Raw genomic sequence first — 17,420 nt, forward strand, 5'->3', positions numbered from 1 at the left:
CAGGCTCAGCAAAAAAACATGGCGAAAAAAGTAAAAGCAGAAAAAATGTGGTTCGTACGAAGAGGGAAAGAAAAATCTGTCTTTACAATCCCCCTGTTTCGGCTTGCCAACTTTCTGCTGGCTGTTGGTAGTGCGGAAATGAGAGCGTGCTAGATTCTCCCCTCCCGAGAATAACACAAACCCCTCAAAGCTCAAATCAAACACACAATCCACGTCACAGGAAACCATTTTGAAGCGTAAAACCTCCCAATGGGAGCTCCATTTGAATGCTGCGGGTATGCGCTGCCTTGCTCGCCCCCTGCGCCTCCCACTCTCTCCCCTCCCGCTCTCTCAAGGCTTAAACCACAACCTAACCCGAACCACACAGCCTCTCAGACGACAAGTCTCCCTTTCTCTCACTCCCTGTCCATTACCCCCTTTATTCCTTCCTTTAACTTTTGTTGTTCTTCATCACTTCTCTCTATGGACTATTAACTGTAAAATCATCATTTGGTCAATAGATAGATAGATAGATAGATAGATAGATAGATAGATAGATAGATAGATAGATAGATAGATAGATAGATAGATAGATAGATAGATAGATAGATAGATAGATAGATAGATAGATAGATAGATAGATAGAAGAGGGGGAGCAGAGATTGTAATTGATGCCTACTTTATGCACATACACAAAATAATATTGTTTATAGATCTAAATTAAGGGTCCTGAACCAGAATTCTGCTGAATACTCAAGTGACCTCTCCCACTACCAAGAGCCACCTCAGCTCTAACCTCAATAACAACCTCTCAAAAACCACCTCTTTCCTTTCCCTTCACCCTGTTCCTCTTCTTTGCCTGGCAATTGAAACACTGAGGTCAGGAGGGCATATGGGAGGCAATCACAGTAGTTTGTTTTGGCTCCCTCTCCCCCACACCAAGTTCTCAGCTGTGCAGAAGCAATGCCGCCACCTTGCCTGCTCGCTGCCTGGGAAACAAACACATCCTCAATCACCGCGAGGCTCTGTATCCGCCAAGGCCACACCAGTTGAGCCCTGTCTGACAAGCTCAAGCCAGAAAAGTTGGACTCCATCTGATGAACTCAGGCCATGCAAGTCAAGCTCTGTCTACTGAACCCAGACCACATCAGTGGCAGCCAGACAGTCAAATTCAGGTCGCAATAGTTGAGTACCCCTTGTTGAAACAGTGCCAGCGAGGTCATCAAACTCATTGTCTGCTGAGCCCAAGCAACCGTAATCAGCTCCTGGTGGACAAACCTGGTAAGTCATACCCTGCTGTATGAATCCAGGCCACAAAAGTGCAAGCCATGCTGGCTGAAATCAAGCCAGAGGTCGCTGAGCCGTCTTTGGCTGCGGGAGCAGTTCTGTCATTATGTTGGCTAACGTAATAGCTAACAGTGGCATTTTCTGACGTAAGACCGACGCAGCTGGAAATGAAACAGTAGTGTAAGAAAGTGAAGATGTTGTAAATAAGAGCAAGTAGCCAACAGCCATTTAGACCAGAGATGTCTGACACAAATTCTCTTACGCCATGCATCCCTTCTAATCCCCCAAACCAAGACCAATAGCTTCTAAACCTCACTCTGTTTTTCTTCTTGTCCATCTGTCTCTCGACAGTTCACCTTCACAAATATTTTCCTAACCGCTCGTTGTAACCACACTTTTCACCCTCCTCTCATGTGTCTCTTCTACAATAGTTTCTGATCATTCTCAGACATATACATGGGTGCTGCAAGGAGTTTTTTGACTGCAGTCTAATTGTGCATCATGGGAAGATACCCCTGCTAATATGCATAGGATCTTATTGTCAGTAGAAACAAATCAATCCAATCTCCATGGCTCAATGTTCCTATGGTTTGTCCTCTCCTCTGCTCTCCTCTAAACTGGTGTTTCAGAATGACCTGCAGGCAGGCGCAAAGGAGTGATAGACTCCCTGATCTCCATTCAGCCCACTGTGCAGCCAAGCAGCAGCTGGAGCCGTGAGCAGGTATGAAGTGCTGAGACGAGTCGGGACTTCCAGGAAGTTCAGCATCAGGGATCAGGCTGTGTTATTGACTTGGCAAAGCCTCCAGCCAATATGATTCCACCAGCTAGGGGTTCACTGACCAGTGCACATGTGGGTATGTGTGCAAACCAGAGCTCAGTGCTCTGTACTCCAGATGGGTGGCCAGACCCCAGTTGATTTCTGTTGAACTGAACCTATTTGAACCCTTCTTTTTCTCATTGTTATGATTTTTGAAACACACGCATACCAGATGCATTGAACCAACTCCCTTATCTTCCATGGCTCTTCATATTTAGGCATCGCTATTTTTGCAAAGTTTAAAATCTAAATAAATGTGTTGAACAGTGGGCAGGAGCATGGACCATCCAGTCCAACTATCTTTACTATATAAGGCAATATTGCATATAATCAAAATATTAAAAAAAAAATCATAATCAAATATAATTGTAAATAAACAACAAAAAGGAGTTTCTTTTCGTGTACTTTTAACAAACCGCAAGTCTAAACTACCTAAAAGTATGGTACCAAACAACAAAAATTAAGCAGATATAAATAAATATTAATATGCATAATATAAATATGCATAAGCCTAGCAGATATGCTGCTAAGCTAACAATATCCAGTAAATAAATAAATCAAATTACTGTTAAACAAGGTCATTATCGTTAACGAAAACGAAATAACGAAAACTAGAAGTGAAAAAACATTTTCGTTAACGGAAATAAAAATAAAAACAAGACTTTGCAAAAACAGGAAAACTAACTAAAACTGTAATGAGTGTTCACAAAACTAACTAAAATTAACTGAATTCATTGAGTTTTCATTGACGTGTGTGTGTCATACAATAGTCTGGGGTGAAAATGGAGTGTAGTTTCCAGGTTTTTTTCTTGCTGTGTCTCATTATGCCAGCGGGTGGCAAGTACGTTAGTCGAGTCATGTGTGTCGCCGCTCCATCCACGCGTAGTGTCATGTCAGCAAAAGTCGGGAGAAATCACCAGGGTCCAATTTCGGATTACTTTGAATATGATTGTGTTTTAGATAAAGCAAGTGTCTTGTAACTAACCTAGCTTACCTTGAGAAGGTAAGGGAGCACGCCCAACCCTCATCCCCAGAAACAGAAGCTAACCCCAGGCAAGGCAGCGTGATGCATCCCAAGACAACTCCACGAAAAACATTAATGCAGTGCTTCCAACAGCGACCTGATGGCTACTGGTTTGTCAATTCACAGGAACATCACAAGCGAAAGGAAGCGTTGGCGAATATGTTTATTGAGACTGGGATATCTACACAACTATGTGAGCCAATTGCCTTAAAAAGTTTAGCAATTCACTTGAACTAAAATTATGAACACCCGGTGCTGCAAGAGTTAATAGTCTCATTGGGGCCAAGATTTATCTTTTATAGGTACCTGGTATCAGTGGTTGATAGGTTTCATAGGTTCCCCATAGGTGGGAATGTGAGTTGTCTGTCTCTGCGTGTTAGCCCTGCGACAGACTGGCGACCTGTCCAGGGTGCAGGGTATGGTAGCTGGAATAGCAACATACCCAAGGATATTTTGTTACACATAATTATTGCAAACACAAGTAAAACTATAACTGAAACTAATCAAAACTAAACTGAAACTAAGGATTTTCAAAAAATAAAAATAAAAACTAAACTAAACTAGCAAACAAATGGTAAAAACGAATTAAAAATGATATAAAATTGAAAATCTGAAGTCAAAACTAAATAAAAATAAAAACTAATGAAAATTGCAAAACTATTAAAACCCTGCTATTAAACTGCATTTCGGCAGAAAGAACAGCCACTACCTCATCTTGCCTTGTAACTTTATATGACTTATCAAAGTGGGAGGAAAAGATGTATGGAGAAGCCTTGTAACGACTGTGGAGAGTACCACATCACTTGTAAAACACAGTGGCGGCAGTGTGATGCATAGGCACTCATGATTTCCACTGGTAATGGATCACTCTTGTTTACTGGTGATTTGACAGAAGACAAAACTAGCCTGATGAAGTTATATTTTCTGCTCAGATTCGTTCAGTTGACTGGCCAGCACCTCACGGTAGCGATGGACAATGACATGTGAAAGCGACCCAAAAGTTTTTGAAGGTAAAGAAGTGGAGAGTCAGTGAGTCATATGACTATCACCCCACCAAGCTGTATTTCAGCTCAAACTAATGGGAGGTAGAGAGACCCACAAACAACTAAAGACATCTACAGTAAAGACCCATCTTTATGGCTTTAGTGATGCCCAGATTTCAAGTAACCATCACCTGCAAAGGATGCTTGAAAAAGTAATAAAAATTGCTTTATCTTCATTTTATCCATGTCTATATTAATTATCTAGTGACATTTACATATGGGTAGAAACGGTACTCACCGTCATCTCATTTATCATCTCGTGGCAAATTTAGATTGTGAGTTCAAAGGAATTATAAGACGAATGATGGGAAAACACTACAAATCACTATTTTTTAGTATAACCAATATTTTGACAATGTGCTATTTTCAATTTTTAACTTGGTAAAAAAAATTGAGACTTTTCATTTAGGGTTTCCTAAACAAGCCCATCAACCAAAACCTCCTGATATTAGAAAATGTTATTAGAATATATGAGTTTAATGTTTTATACTTACTAAAAAGCAATCTAAACAACAATGAAGAGCCTGTTCTTTCTCCAGTGTATTCCTTAAATTGTTACTCATGGCACTAAGCCAACACGTGTATCAATGTGACTACAGTATGACTGTATATATACAGCGAGGGGCCATATCAGGGTACGTTTTCTGCATGTGAGGAGTTCACGAGGAGCCATGAACACAAGCATTAGGCGCCTATATTGACTGTGTGTGTCCTACATTCAAACGGAAGATGTTTTTTTATGTAAGCGTCTTATGGTTCATGGACTCGCACTGAAACAGACACACACACACACATAAGCCCACACTTATGGGGTGACAGAGTGCACTGGCTGAGCTCAGATGAACCAATGGCAACCTGGGGAAGGAGGAATGTGCATGGCGCTGGTCCAAGAGAGGCCGTCAGAATCCTCAGCAGGCAACCCCGGTTGTCTTAGCGAACACAAGTGTGAGTGTGTGAAAGTCTGTGCATCTGCACAAGAAGGTGGTAGGTGTAGTAACTGTAGAACTATATGAGTATGTATAATTTTACAGACAGTTTGGAATGGATTGCCTTTACATATGTATGGGAAAACACTTTCAGCTCAAAGTTTGTATTGTTTTTGTCAGTTTTGTCACATTACAGTATATGAGAAGTTCTTACTCACTGTCAATCAGCGCACGCAGTCAGGCACAGGCTCTCCTCACAAGACAACCCCAGTGACAACACACTGATGAGATAAAGTTATCTGCAGTGTTATTGTGGGATGCTTCATCTAAATTCCTTAGCATTTACAGGATGCAGTGAAGCATCTGCAGGCAAAGATTTCACTTGCAAATGGGCAGTTACTACAACCAGCAAGAAGGAGATCTAGGTCCCTAGAGAGGCTACAGAGTCAGAGAGGACACTCACTATACCACCACTCATGCCAAAAATACAGCATGATGTCATGCAGATTCCAATTGTGGACTGCAGTAGAAGAAACAGGGTCATGTGTGCACTTGACTAATGCACAACCGCACAAGAAAAAAGGAGAGAGGGGTAAGGAGGGAAAGGAAGAGAGTGATGTGCTGCTTAAAATATTCAATCCTCCTTCCATTAACTAACCGTGTAGGGATGGCAACACGACCTGCACTGTACATCTCGAGAGAGAGAGAGAGTGGAAGAGAGAGGGGAAAAAGAAGGAAGAGAGATGGTGCAATGTGGGATCAGACCTCTTTTATCCAGTTGCCTTTAAATCCAGCTCAGCATTTTCTTGATGATGTCATCTCTTTTTCACTCTCACTTTGCTTTCTCCTTCACCTCCATCTGCTCTCTCCCTCCACCCTTACTGAACTTTCCGTGTCTTGCGCACACATGTTCATCTTCCCTTCCGCCGCAATTACACAACGTGAGGTGCATTACAATACATAAAGCATCATGTTTAAGCACACCAAGATCCTTATAAATCTGGAGCTGCTTATAGTCATCCCAAGTTCAGCTGCACCCAAGTGCAGAGCTAGCTTGCCTGCACACTTCCATATTCCCCTTTCCTTACACCACAGCCACCTTGCGGCAGCTGACACACAACGAGAACACCAAACAAACAAACAAACAAACAAGGGATAGCATAGACACAACCAGATGGGGGAACGCGTGTAGGTTTTTATTGCATGTGAAGTAGAAGGGTGAAAGGAGGGAGGTGGTGGTGCTAGGGTTATATACACACTGTATCTCAGGCACCAAAAGGTGAAGGAAGTGTCTATTTACAATACAGATGTATGTAGCTATGAATTTTTTTTTAAATAGAGACTCTGTGGTGTCTGTAATGCAGCAATGTGGGTGCCATACAGATATTCATTTTCAATTGTAGTGTGCTTGCATTGTAGTGCTAAATACATTACCAACCTAGGGTACATATTTACTCAGCAGCAATAGTGAAGCTGCAACTGCACAAATTGTGCATATGAGACCAGGTGAGCAAAGGTTTTATGCACGTGTTTCTGTCTCTCCGCTGACTGAGAATCTATGTCTTTGATGTAACGGAAAACTCTTAAATGCTAGTTAGAAATTGCTGGCAACCATGTGGACAAATGTTTGCAATCCCCAAACGTGTCAGCTCAGGGGATCCATGCAGAAGAGACCTGCTTTATATCAAACTATTCAACCGTAGAACCTGAAATCTAACAGCTGACCTGCAGGACGTGCGGAAGAACAAAAATCATCATTTACCATCAGATCCTGATCCGACCGTGCGTGAGTGGATTTGCTGTCACTGTGCCATGCACGTAAATGCACTCATCAATTTTATTTTCTAAATCCCATTTCAGTTTGAACCACTCTTTATATTGTGGACCACTATAAACATTTTGCTCACTTCTAAAATTTAATTGTGATACCCAATAAAAGAGGCATCCTTATATGTATATCTGTCTCTGTTGCTCCACCTGGATATCAATTCAGGTCTGCTCTCTTTCATCAAAGCATTATTGAGAAGTAGAAATATGTGGAGCTCGGCTCTAAACGTGCGGTGTGAGGTGACGAGCCACAGGAGAGGGCTACAGCTTTGGCACTATGCTTACACCTTTGAGCGATCCATGCACACTAATTATGCATTTGTTTCAAACGAAGGAACACTCTTAGTGTCACAGAATCACAAATTGAAGCGTGCTTCTTTCAGTGTTAAATATAGTGGAATTTTGCATTAAACTGCCTGCAGAAAAATGTGTGCACTCTGAAACGTAAACTACAAACAGGCCCACATATGCAATAAGCCCAGTATAAAAAAATAACTGTCAGTGTTTTCAGTTACAAAATTGACAGACCTCTTTAGGAAATATGACATAGGGTTTTGCCCTCAGGAAATCTGGCCCTAAAAATGTAAGTCATGGTGGAACTGTTCAGAGGACGCTACATCAATAACCCACTCCTTCTAGCATATGACTTTGTCTTTTTCTGTTTATCAGTTAATGAGTTGTTCCTGTTTACTTGTCTTTTTTAAAGAGCTGAAATGACTCAGAGACATTTAAGTGTGTGAGCAAGAGATGAGCTCATTAACCGAGTGTGTCTCAATGTCCACAAGGCTGCAGGCCCTGATGGCATCCCCGGGCGTATTCTCAGAGCGTGTTCTGGGGAGCTTGCAGGAGTGCTCACAGACATATTCAATCTGTCCTTGGCCCACGCTGTGGTACCGGCCTGCTTCAAATCCACCTCCATCGTCCCGATACCCAAAAACTCCAACCCATCTTGCCTCAATGATTACCGCCCAGTAGCACTCACCCCCATCATCACTAAGTGCTTAGAGCGACTGGTCCTAGCACACTTCAAATCCTGTCTCCCCCCCACCCTGGACCCCCACCAATTCGCATACCGCCGGAACAGGAGCACAGAGGATGCAGTCTCCATCGCAATGCACTCTGTCCTCTCACACCTGGACAACAACAACACCTACGCCAGAATGCTGTTTATAGACTTCAGTTCAGCATTCAATACAATCCACCCCTCACAACTCATCAGGAAACTGACAGACCTGGGTATCAGTTCCCTCATCTGCAAATGGTTACTGGACTTCCTGACCAACCGCCCCCAACATGTCCGGCTGGATAACCGCTGCTCATCTACCATTTCTGTAATATACTCACATATCTATATTATTGCTAATATATATTGTAATATATCTATATCACTAAAGCACTTCTGGATGGATGCAAACTGTATTTCGTTGCCCTGTACCTGTGCATGTGCAATGACAATAAAGTTGAATTCTATTCTATTCTATTCTAATGTGCAATGTCTCTGCAGTTAAAAAAATAAAAATGTATCCCCAACACTACATAACCACCACTGTCAGCAGGCCTTAAACAGAGATTTAATGTTAGCGGCTCACTGTCAGATTATTGTTGACAGTTGCTGTTAATGTACCAATGCATGTATGTGACTTTAGAACAAACAGGGCTTCCCCGTGACAAAGAACAAGAGGACAACAGGAACAGATAATTACTTGGAAAACACCACAACTTGATTTCCCAACTTTCATGTGGGGTCTGTTCAGGCCAGGGGGAGAGCGAGAAAAGGAATTTGGACTCTCTCTCAGTTGGTTAAGCAGCTGTTTCTCTGGAGGTTCAGGTTGGGCAACAAGAGAGCAGAGTAAAGAAAGAAGAAAATAAAAAAGTGAAAAAGTGAGAACAAGGGAAAGAGTGAGAAACGGAGGGGCTGTGTAACTGGAGGCTTGTTTCATTCCAAATCAGATTGCTTTATAGTAACACAGGGGGTGAGTGGTTCCAGGCAGCAGACAAAGGGCCAACAGGATCAATATTGACATTCTCCTTAGTGATAGATGAGTTGGCTGGGTGAGGTCAGGGACTGGACCTTTGTATTAGCCAGAGAGCATTAGTGGTCACGGCTGGGGGACACTTACAGTAACCTTGGCCTTTCAGTATAATGGAGGGTCTGAGGGTGCCCAGGAGAAGTCCCTCCCTTTTATGGGCTTTATTACCGTAACGGAGCTCCATCCTCCACTGGCCCGATTCAAACACAGATCATTACTTTGTCAAAACAGCTACCAGACCACATTGGCACTTGCGCAGGCAAACTTGTGCAGCAAACAGAATCTCAAGGTGGCTGTTTTTCAACACAGCAGTCGTGGGAGATGAAGAAAGGACAACACAAGACAAAGCAGAGCAAGTGACTGTTTATTAGGTCTTATTCCAACAGCATGTACAATAGGACAGATTCACTGGTAAGTCTTGCGCGGTAGGCAAAGATACACACACAGAGTACAATCTTTTTCCAGAGTTACGGCAAGATGGGCTACCACAAAATGCTGCAATATAACCCTCCTGTAATTTCCATGTGCTCGCTTTGCTCAAACATTTTAATTGTTGTTTACCTTAAGTGGTCAATTAATCCAAGGCAAACTCATAAAAGAGAGAAGGCTGTGGGCTGCCCAGATAGTCAGATCCAACTAGCCTAAGAATAATGGCTACTAGGGACATCACAGTCATTGGTGGGAAAGAAGAAGATCATAGTGGAGGGATGAGCATAATAGGAAAAACACAGTAGGGGTGCAGGGAGAAAACCTCTGAAACAAAAAAAAAGAGAGAGAGAAACAAAGCGAGGAGGTGCAATTACACTGTTGCCAAAGAGATGGTGGTAAAAAGGAGAGGAGGTGGGAAAAGTAGAGTGTGAGGAGGAAGAGAAGAGGTCATCTGAGGTGATAGAAATTTGGTGAGTTGGGTTCATCAAAGATGGAGCTTGGCCACTCTCCTCCTCCTCGGATTCTGTTCTGGCTCGGGTTACTCAGTTGACGCCTCGCAAACACAAACACAAACACACACACACGAAACACATGGCTGCAGTCTCCCACGCACATGCTCGTTCTTCTTTCATGCACACTTATAAGTGTTTCTTACAGAAACAGAAGTATCATCAAAATATTGTAAGTCAATGCATGTTGATCCCTATGAAATGCACACATACACGCATAGTCTGTCAGTCTGTCTCAGAGTCCAAACCACTCGGTGACCCCTCCTCTCCTGGGGTCGAGTTTCTGCCTCTGCTTTTCGTCCTCCATGAACTTCTCCTGCATCTCCTCCATAGAGCCCTCAGCCGGTGCCCGCTCTTTTTCTGGGAAGATGTCAGGAAAAGTAAATGTCTGGCCCAGCGCCTGATGAGGAGGCAAAGACAGAAAGCACAGAGAAAAGTTTTAGCTTAAAAAACACTGTGTTCTTACTTAATGAGAGAAATCTGTTGTTTGTTAAGACTCAAAAACCATCAATCTTGTAAATCACTTTCTGTGTAACAAATATGTCAAACTGCACCTTCCTAAAATAAATCACAGTTCTTTGCAAAAATGAAGGCGAGTGTGTCACCATTCTTGCTCTGTTACTCTTCATATGACACAGATGCTCACTCACTCTCTTGTCTTTAGTTTTTTTAGCTCTCCTCTCCTGTCCATTTCTCTGGTCTTGATTTATTCAGAGGGAAAAGATGGTATCCATTATTTATTCCATACTAACCCATTTCTAGCCATAACTAATGCATCTCTGGCAAAATGTAGCCTGTGTCATGTTGACATAGAGTACAGTACAGACAGCACACATATGCATGCATGCACACTCACTTGCACACAAGTGCGTTCACACACAGAGACAGGTCATGCATGCAGACATGCAAACATATCTACAGCCTGTCTCTCTGAGCGTCCCTCGTGGACACCTGGCAACAAGAATTCAGTTGAGACTGATAACAATAGAGTCAAAGGATCAAATGAGGGGAAAATGCAAGAACATGTCATTTTTATCACAGGGCATTTACATGTTAAGCAAAGTGCTATAACTTAGTAGTTTCCCCAACAACAGTAGAACATCTACCAGAGAAATATAAAAACCCAATCCTCAATATATTTGTCAATACATCTAAAACACTAAAAGAACCTACATGATCAATTCTCTCATAGAATCAAATTACAGTGAATCACAGAGAAAATAACCTTCACCCACAAGAGTTATACATCTGTGCTTAGTTACATCTGAAACCCATTCTTAACTCTTCTTAGTTGAACCCAGACACCTCGGGCTAAGGCCACACCACTACAGTCGACCCCCGGAATTCGCGGGGATTAGGGACCACAACTGCCCACGAATTGCTGAAATCTGCAAATACCTCTAAAAATGCCTATTTTAATTTTCCCGTGAGCTTTGTGTTAGGAATCTGCGCGTTGTTTGGCAAATCTTTTTTAAGAAAAAAAACAAAACAAAACAATTTACTGATATTTTGGTGTTTTTACATTAATGTTAATATTTGAAAATTAGTCAATTTTTTTTAATCATAAGAAATGTATTTAGTCACTAAAATAAAATGAAAATAAAAAATATTTTAGCGCTATAGAAATCCGCGAATCCACAAATACTGAACCGCGAATAGGCAGGTGGTTGACTGTATTGCCACTGCTGTAACTACAATTGATAAAAAAATAATTAAAATCTAGCGAAAAGGTGCTTTTCACTAACCTCAAACAGTGCATACAAACCTAAATTATAGGTTAGAACATGACTACAGTACATACCAGGGCTGCCACGATTAGTCGACTAGTCATGATTACATCGACTATCAAAATCGTCGACGACTAATTTAATAGTCGATGCAGGAATAAGTAGTAGGATTTAAGAGTGTAATAACGGACTGAAACAGAAGATGGCAGCACTGCATGTACAAGGATGCCAGCTGCCGTTAAACCCCGAAGAAGAAGAAGCTGTGTCCCAGAATTCATAGCGCAGCCCAGCTCCGTTGCCAACAATGGCAACTAGTTAGTTTTAATATTACTCTTATTATTCTTTCTGGGTCACAAAATAAACGTTTAACATATTTTCAGGCGAGAATGTAGCTGTGTAAACCTCAAATATCTGCTCAGTTTATCAAGACACCACATATTTTCAAAAGCGCTCCGACATTTTCGGAGACGTCTGTTACCCACTAGCTCGATAGCTAGCCGGGGGCAAGGCTCACTAGAGCCCGTGAGAACACCGGACTCCCGGCAAATTGTTTTCAAACCCACCGCCGTCTTTCGCTACTCAGGTTAAATATATATAAGTCACTTAGATAACTTAAAAATTTTATTTTTGGCTTTTTTTAGTATTTTATTTGTTCCTGAGTAAATCGGTTTGGCTGAGATTAAAGTTATAGTTTTCACATTTCTGATTATCAGAAGTGTGAGATGCTCGAGAATATACTCGAGTGTCCTGTTATATTTTAGATAGCAAGGAGTTTATTAAATTTCACCGAAACAATCGGCAAATTTCATAAACTATCATCTTGTCTCTATTTTTAGTTAGCACATACCTTAAACACTTAAAGCTGTAAGCTAATGATAGTTATATAAGAGCAGATGCATGCTTGTGCAATAAGCTGTACGTTTTATGTCCAATGGATGCATGATCTGATTAGTTGACTAATCGCAAAAATAATCGGTGACTAGTCGACTATCAAAATAATCGTTTGTGGCAGCCCTAGTACATACAGATCAAACTAAATGTTTGATCTGGGAGCACTGTGACAGTTCTGTTTTAAAGCTAGCCAGAAACAGCAGAAAACCATGGTGGTAGATGATGCCGTCTGGGTGAAGCAGGAGCATTTCTTCATAAAGACAATTTCCCAGGAAAGGCATTTCTACTCTACCTGAGCCCTCAAAGCTTTAAACAACTTACCTCATTCACCCATTCATACAAGCACTTTTTTGTGCTTTTTCTAAGCAAGTGCCTTTCTATCTAACATTCACAGACATTCATACGGCAATATTGAAGCAGCAACCTGTGTAAATGACCTGCTCTACCTCCTGAGCTACAGCCAGCACTGTACCCACCCCTGCATCCGGGCAAGAAGACACGATACCTGGATGCAGCTCGTCTGTGCCAATTACTCAAATTCTTGTTTTGTCTGAAACTCACTCATCCATTTCTTAATAACCGTTCGACATTATATACGTTTTAAAACTTTAAAAACGTAGTAGAACTTAGAGCTGCACGTCATCGGCATAGCAGTGGAATGTAATATTGTCTCCCTGTCTAATGTGACACAGCGGCCACACACACAAAAAGACAGGTCCCAGTATAGACCCCTGGGGGATTCCACAGTTCAGTGCACAGTATTGAGAGCTGTGGTCACCAATGAAAACAAAAAATGTGTTTGGCACAACGATACATTCAGACAATGGTTCTGCTTGCCAAAACTGCTGCAGAGGAGTGATAAAACAAAACACTGTATCAACTGCTGCACTGAGTAGTACTAGAACAGAACATTCACTACTATCAGCAGTTAAGATATCATTTGTAATCCTAATAAGCACGACATCACTTCTTTGATGCTACATAAAACCTAACCTTTTCAAAGATACTGTTATGATGTAATGCTTCAACAAGCTGTAGACAGACGATCTTAAAGTGTTTTGCTATAAAAGGTCATTTGTTATCCAACTACTCTGTGGTAGCCCAAACCTGTGGATAGCTTTGAGGGAGCTAGGAGGTGGCTGAGAAATCAAGTTTTTGGTTGTGGCTCCAGAGGAAGGATAGCAGTTTGGGTAAAAACCAAAAGGCAGCTATAGGGGATGGCAAGGAAACATCACCTATATGTCCTCCTGCCTCCAGCTGATGACCCTGCAACTGACATTCTAGGAGTGGCGGAGGTGTGACAGGATTAGTGCCAAAGCAGGAGAAACATCTCAGCCATACAAGAATTTACTACTCCTGCCACCACTGCTATTACTGTTGCTGCTGTTACTGTGTTTACTACTTTAATTACTGGTACTATCCATCACTATTGCTACTGTGACTGCAGCTGCTGTTGTCATCAAATTAACCAAATCTACTTGCACATAAAAGCTGAGCAAGTGTGACAGTAAAACAGTGAAACAAACGGTTTAATTGGATCCAGTTAAAAAATTTTTTGCAGAAATCTACATTACCACTTGCCGTCTACCTTTTTTCCCCACCTGATGTATATTATTCTTCCATATTTGCTCTTTTAACACCATGAAATTATGAAGAAAATCATGTAATTATACAGATAACATTGTTGTCCCATCTTTACAAGTGCTTATTTCTAGATGACCACAGAGCACGCACACCAAACCCAGGCAGAGTTTATGCACACTTGTAAATATTTATACTAATAGATTATTCTGTAAGTCTCATGTATCTTTATGATATGCTGTTTGGGGTTTCCAAAAAAATGAAAATAAGGATCATTAAAACTGTAGTTTACACTATCAGCTTCCTCTTCATAATAAAATCCACTTAAATGACTCCGATTGATCAATTATTATGTGTAGAGGCCTGCTACAATAAAAATAAATTGTTTCAATGAACACAATTGTCAATCAACTAAATATGTGAAACATTCTGTATGGGGTCAGTGTGTAGGCGTTAAGGAATGGTCTGGCTCTGATGTGAATGTTACTTTGTCTGTCTCCAACCCCCAAAATACCAAGAGAAACATGCATATAATTGCTGCAAAGTAGGGCTGCTCAATTAATCGAATTTTAATCATGATTACGATCTGGGCTTTCAACGATCATTAAAAATGACTGAGCCGATTATTAGCCCCTCCCTCATGCTTTACTCTCGCGCTGCTCCGTGTGGCAAATCAAGCGCACTGCTCTGCATTTCGAACACGCGTCACAACAATTAAGAGGACCCGAGGGAAGCTCGGAAAGCTAAGCAGAAGTTATTTGGAGAGGAGTGGACTGCCGTTGGTTGAAAAGAGAGGTAAAAAAAAAAAAAAAAACTTCAGTGGTGTGGAAACATTATGGCTTCGCGGAGTCAGACGTGGATCAAGTAGACACAGTGTGTAAACTTTGCTATGGTGTCGTAGCTGCACCACAGAGCAACACTGCAAAGTTTACATTTTTCATTTATTTCTTTTATTGCAAACATTTGCACTGTTATCAGTATTTGCACACTATTTTATATTATTTTTTAAAGTCATTATTCAATACATTGTTATTGTTAACCCTTTAAAGCCGGTCAGAGCAGCATGCTCGTTTTGTATAACTATTTTTAAATCCCTGTAGAACCTGAACCGCTAAGCTAGCACAATAAATTTTTTTCCATATGAAACCAGAGGAGTTGTACTTACATCTTATGCCATCAGCTTGTCCTAGGTCACGGTTTCCTTCCACATATAGCTTTGCAAAAATTGCATAAAAAGCGCTTGCAGGAACAAAAACATAATATTCCAGAAACACGCTTTGCCGATCCGATCAGCTGTTCTTAACACTTCCCACATTGAAAAAGACGTCAACGCGAACTATCGCAAGTGACGTCATTTTCGCGGAAAATGTAGTTTTTTACTTGTAGGCCTTAGAACTCGAATTGCACTGCTGGAAATAGTTTATTTTGATGCACATGCACATTCTTTGCAAATTTGCATCATAGGATTGTTTTTTTGTTTTTCCTGCAGTGTATATAAAAATTGCTGTATCTCCAAAAATAAAACTATGAAGACACTCAAAATAAATTTCCTGTTGTTGTAAACTATTTTTTGCAACTTTTTTGTATTTAAAGTTTTGAGGGATAAGCCTCTTAAATTTCTCCAAGTAGAAATATATGTAAAAAAAACAAAAACGATTTTCAATTTTTTTGTAGTTTATTGCACTTTTTTGCAATTAATGTAGTTACTATGGACTTAATACATACACATTTTAAAAATATGGGCTATAACAGTTGTATTGATGTATAGCAACTTGAAATGCTCCCACAAATGGCACTACAGCATGTAAAAAAAATATTATAAGCTCTGGCGGACTTGGTTCTATGGTAGATCTTAAAGGGTTAAATAAATATCGTCAAATAATCGTGATCTCATTTTCAGTGAAAATAATCGTGATTATCATTTTTGCCATAATCGAGCAGCCCTACTGCAAAGCATAGTTTAATTCCCAGAGGGAGAGGCAACATGAAGCTAAAGATGCAGAATGAATCAGACTGTGTCTACTGTAAAAATAGCTGCGAATAAGGACAGCCTATAGCATTTTGGGCAATATGCTAAAATTTGACATAGTCCAGCAACTGGTAACTGCTGATAGATCTCAGAGTCTGCACAGTGGTGTGAAAAACTAGCAACAAACAACAAGCTTACCAAGTACAAGCTCCAGTAAGTTTATTAGTTCATAATACTGTTGGACATGAGAATAGACCCTCCACAATGGTCTTTGTTCTGCTGCACTCGACTTGGACTGTATCAGTGGTTCCCAAACTTTTTTCGTTAGGCCCCCTTCTGTTTTACAAGAAAAATCTTCGCACCCCCCCAACCGCACAAACACATCCTCCAACCACACACACGCACCCATATTTTGTTTTCAAACTCTATTGTGGTTTATTTCACACCTCAAACATTTAGTAGACAACTACATGAATAAACTGCAATAAATTTACAGGTAGCAATGAAATAAACTACTAACTCTTTTACGCTACGTCCACACCTACGCGGGTATATTTGAAAATGCAACTGTTTCTATGCGTTTGGGCCTTTCATCCACACATAAACGGCGTTTCGAAACACCGAAAAGGGAGGATTTTTTAAAACTCCGTATTTGCGTTTACGTGTGGACGAGGAATACAGAGTTCGTCACGCAACGTCAAAGCTATGTGCCTTTTTTCACGTCACGCTGTGCGCCACGTTATTGTCAAAGTCAAAGTCAAAGTCAACTTTATTTGTCGATTCTGCCACATGTACAGGACATACAGAGAATAGAAATTGCGTTACTCTCAATCCCTAGATAAATAGCAAATGAACATTTAAATATATTTAAATATAAAAGTGATTAAAAATGCAAGTAAAATAATTAAAAAGTAAAAATTTAAATAAATACAATTTTACATATAACAAGAAAGCTATACAATATACAATATAATGGGTAAGTGACATTGAGTGTAAACCAGGCAGAGTAGTGCAAATAGGCAAATAGTGCAAATGGAGATTTAGTAATGTACGGTAAGAGAAAGTGTAACAACAAAGTCTTATGAGGTAATGGCAGTCCAATGCTCCACAAAGTGACTGGTAACTGGTGCAGGCCAGTGAGTGAGTCAGAGAGTGTGTGTGTGTGTTTGTGTGTGTGTGACAGAGTTCAGTGAGACCGTGGAGGAGAGAGGGGAGAGGGGGCAGAATCGGGAGGGAGTTAAGCTTCCTGACAGCCTGATGGATGAAGCTGTCCTTCAGCCTGCTGGTCCTGGCCTGGAGACTCCGCAGTCTCCTCCCCGACGGCAGCAGCTTGAAGAAGCTTTGCATTGGGTGCGTGGGATCAGCCGCTATGCAAAGGGCT

General features: G+C 41.0%; 1 protein-coding gene across 1 annotated transcript in view; it reads right to left on the minus strand.

The window, feature by feature from the left end:
• Window positions 1–9,283: 9,283 nt before the first annotated feature.
• Window positions 9,284–17,420, minus strand: part of mrpl23 (mitochondrial ribosomal protein L23) — a 52,029-nt gene continuing 43,892 nt past the window's right edge. Inside the window, exon 5 of the mRNA XM_086298172.1 lies at window positions 9,284–10,271. Within this exon, the coding sequence (XP_086154298.1) occupies window positions 10,107–10,271 (165 nt within the window). The 3' untranslated portion in view covers window positions 9,284–10,106. The remainder of the gene's footprint in view (window positions 10,272–17,420) is intronic.

Source organism: Aulonocara sp. 'chitande type north' Nkhata Bay, linkage group LG7, assembly GCF_057382095.1.
Source record: "Aulonocara sp. 'chitande type north' Nkhata Bay isolate Kocher_YH1m ecotype deep benthic linkage group LG7, A_spYH_male_GT1.1, whole genome shotgun sequence".
NCBI lineage: Eukaryota > Metazoa > Chordata > Actinopteri > Cichliformes > Cichlidae > Aulonocara > Aulonocara sp. 'chitande type north' Nkhata Bay.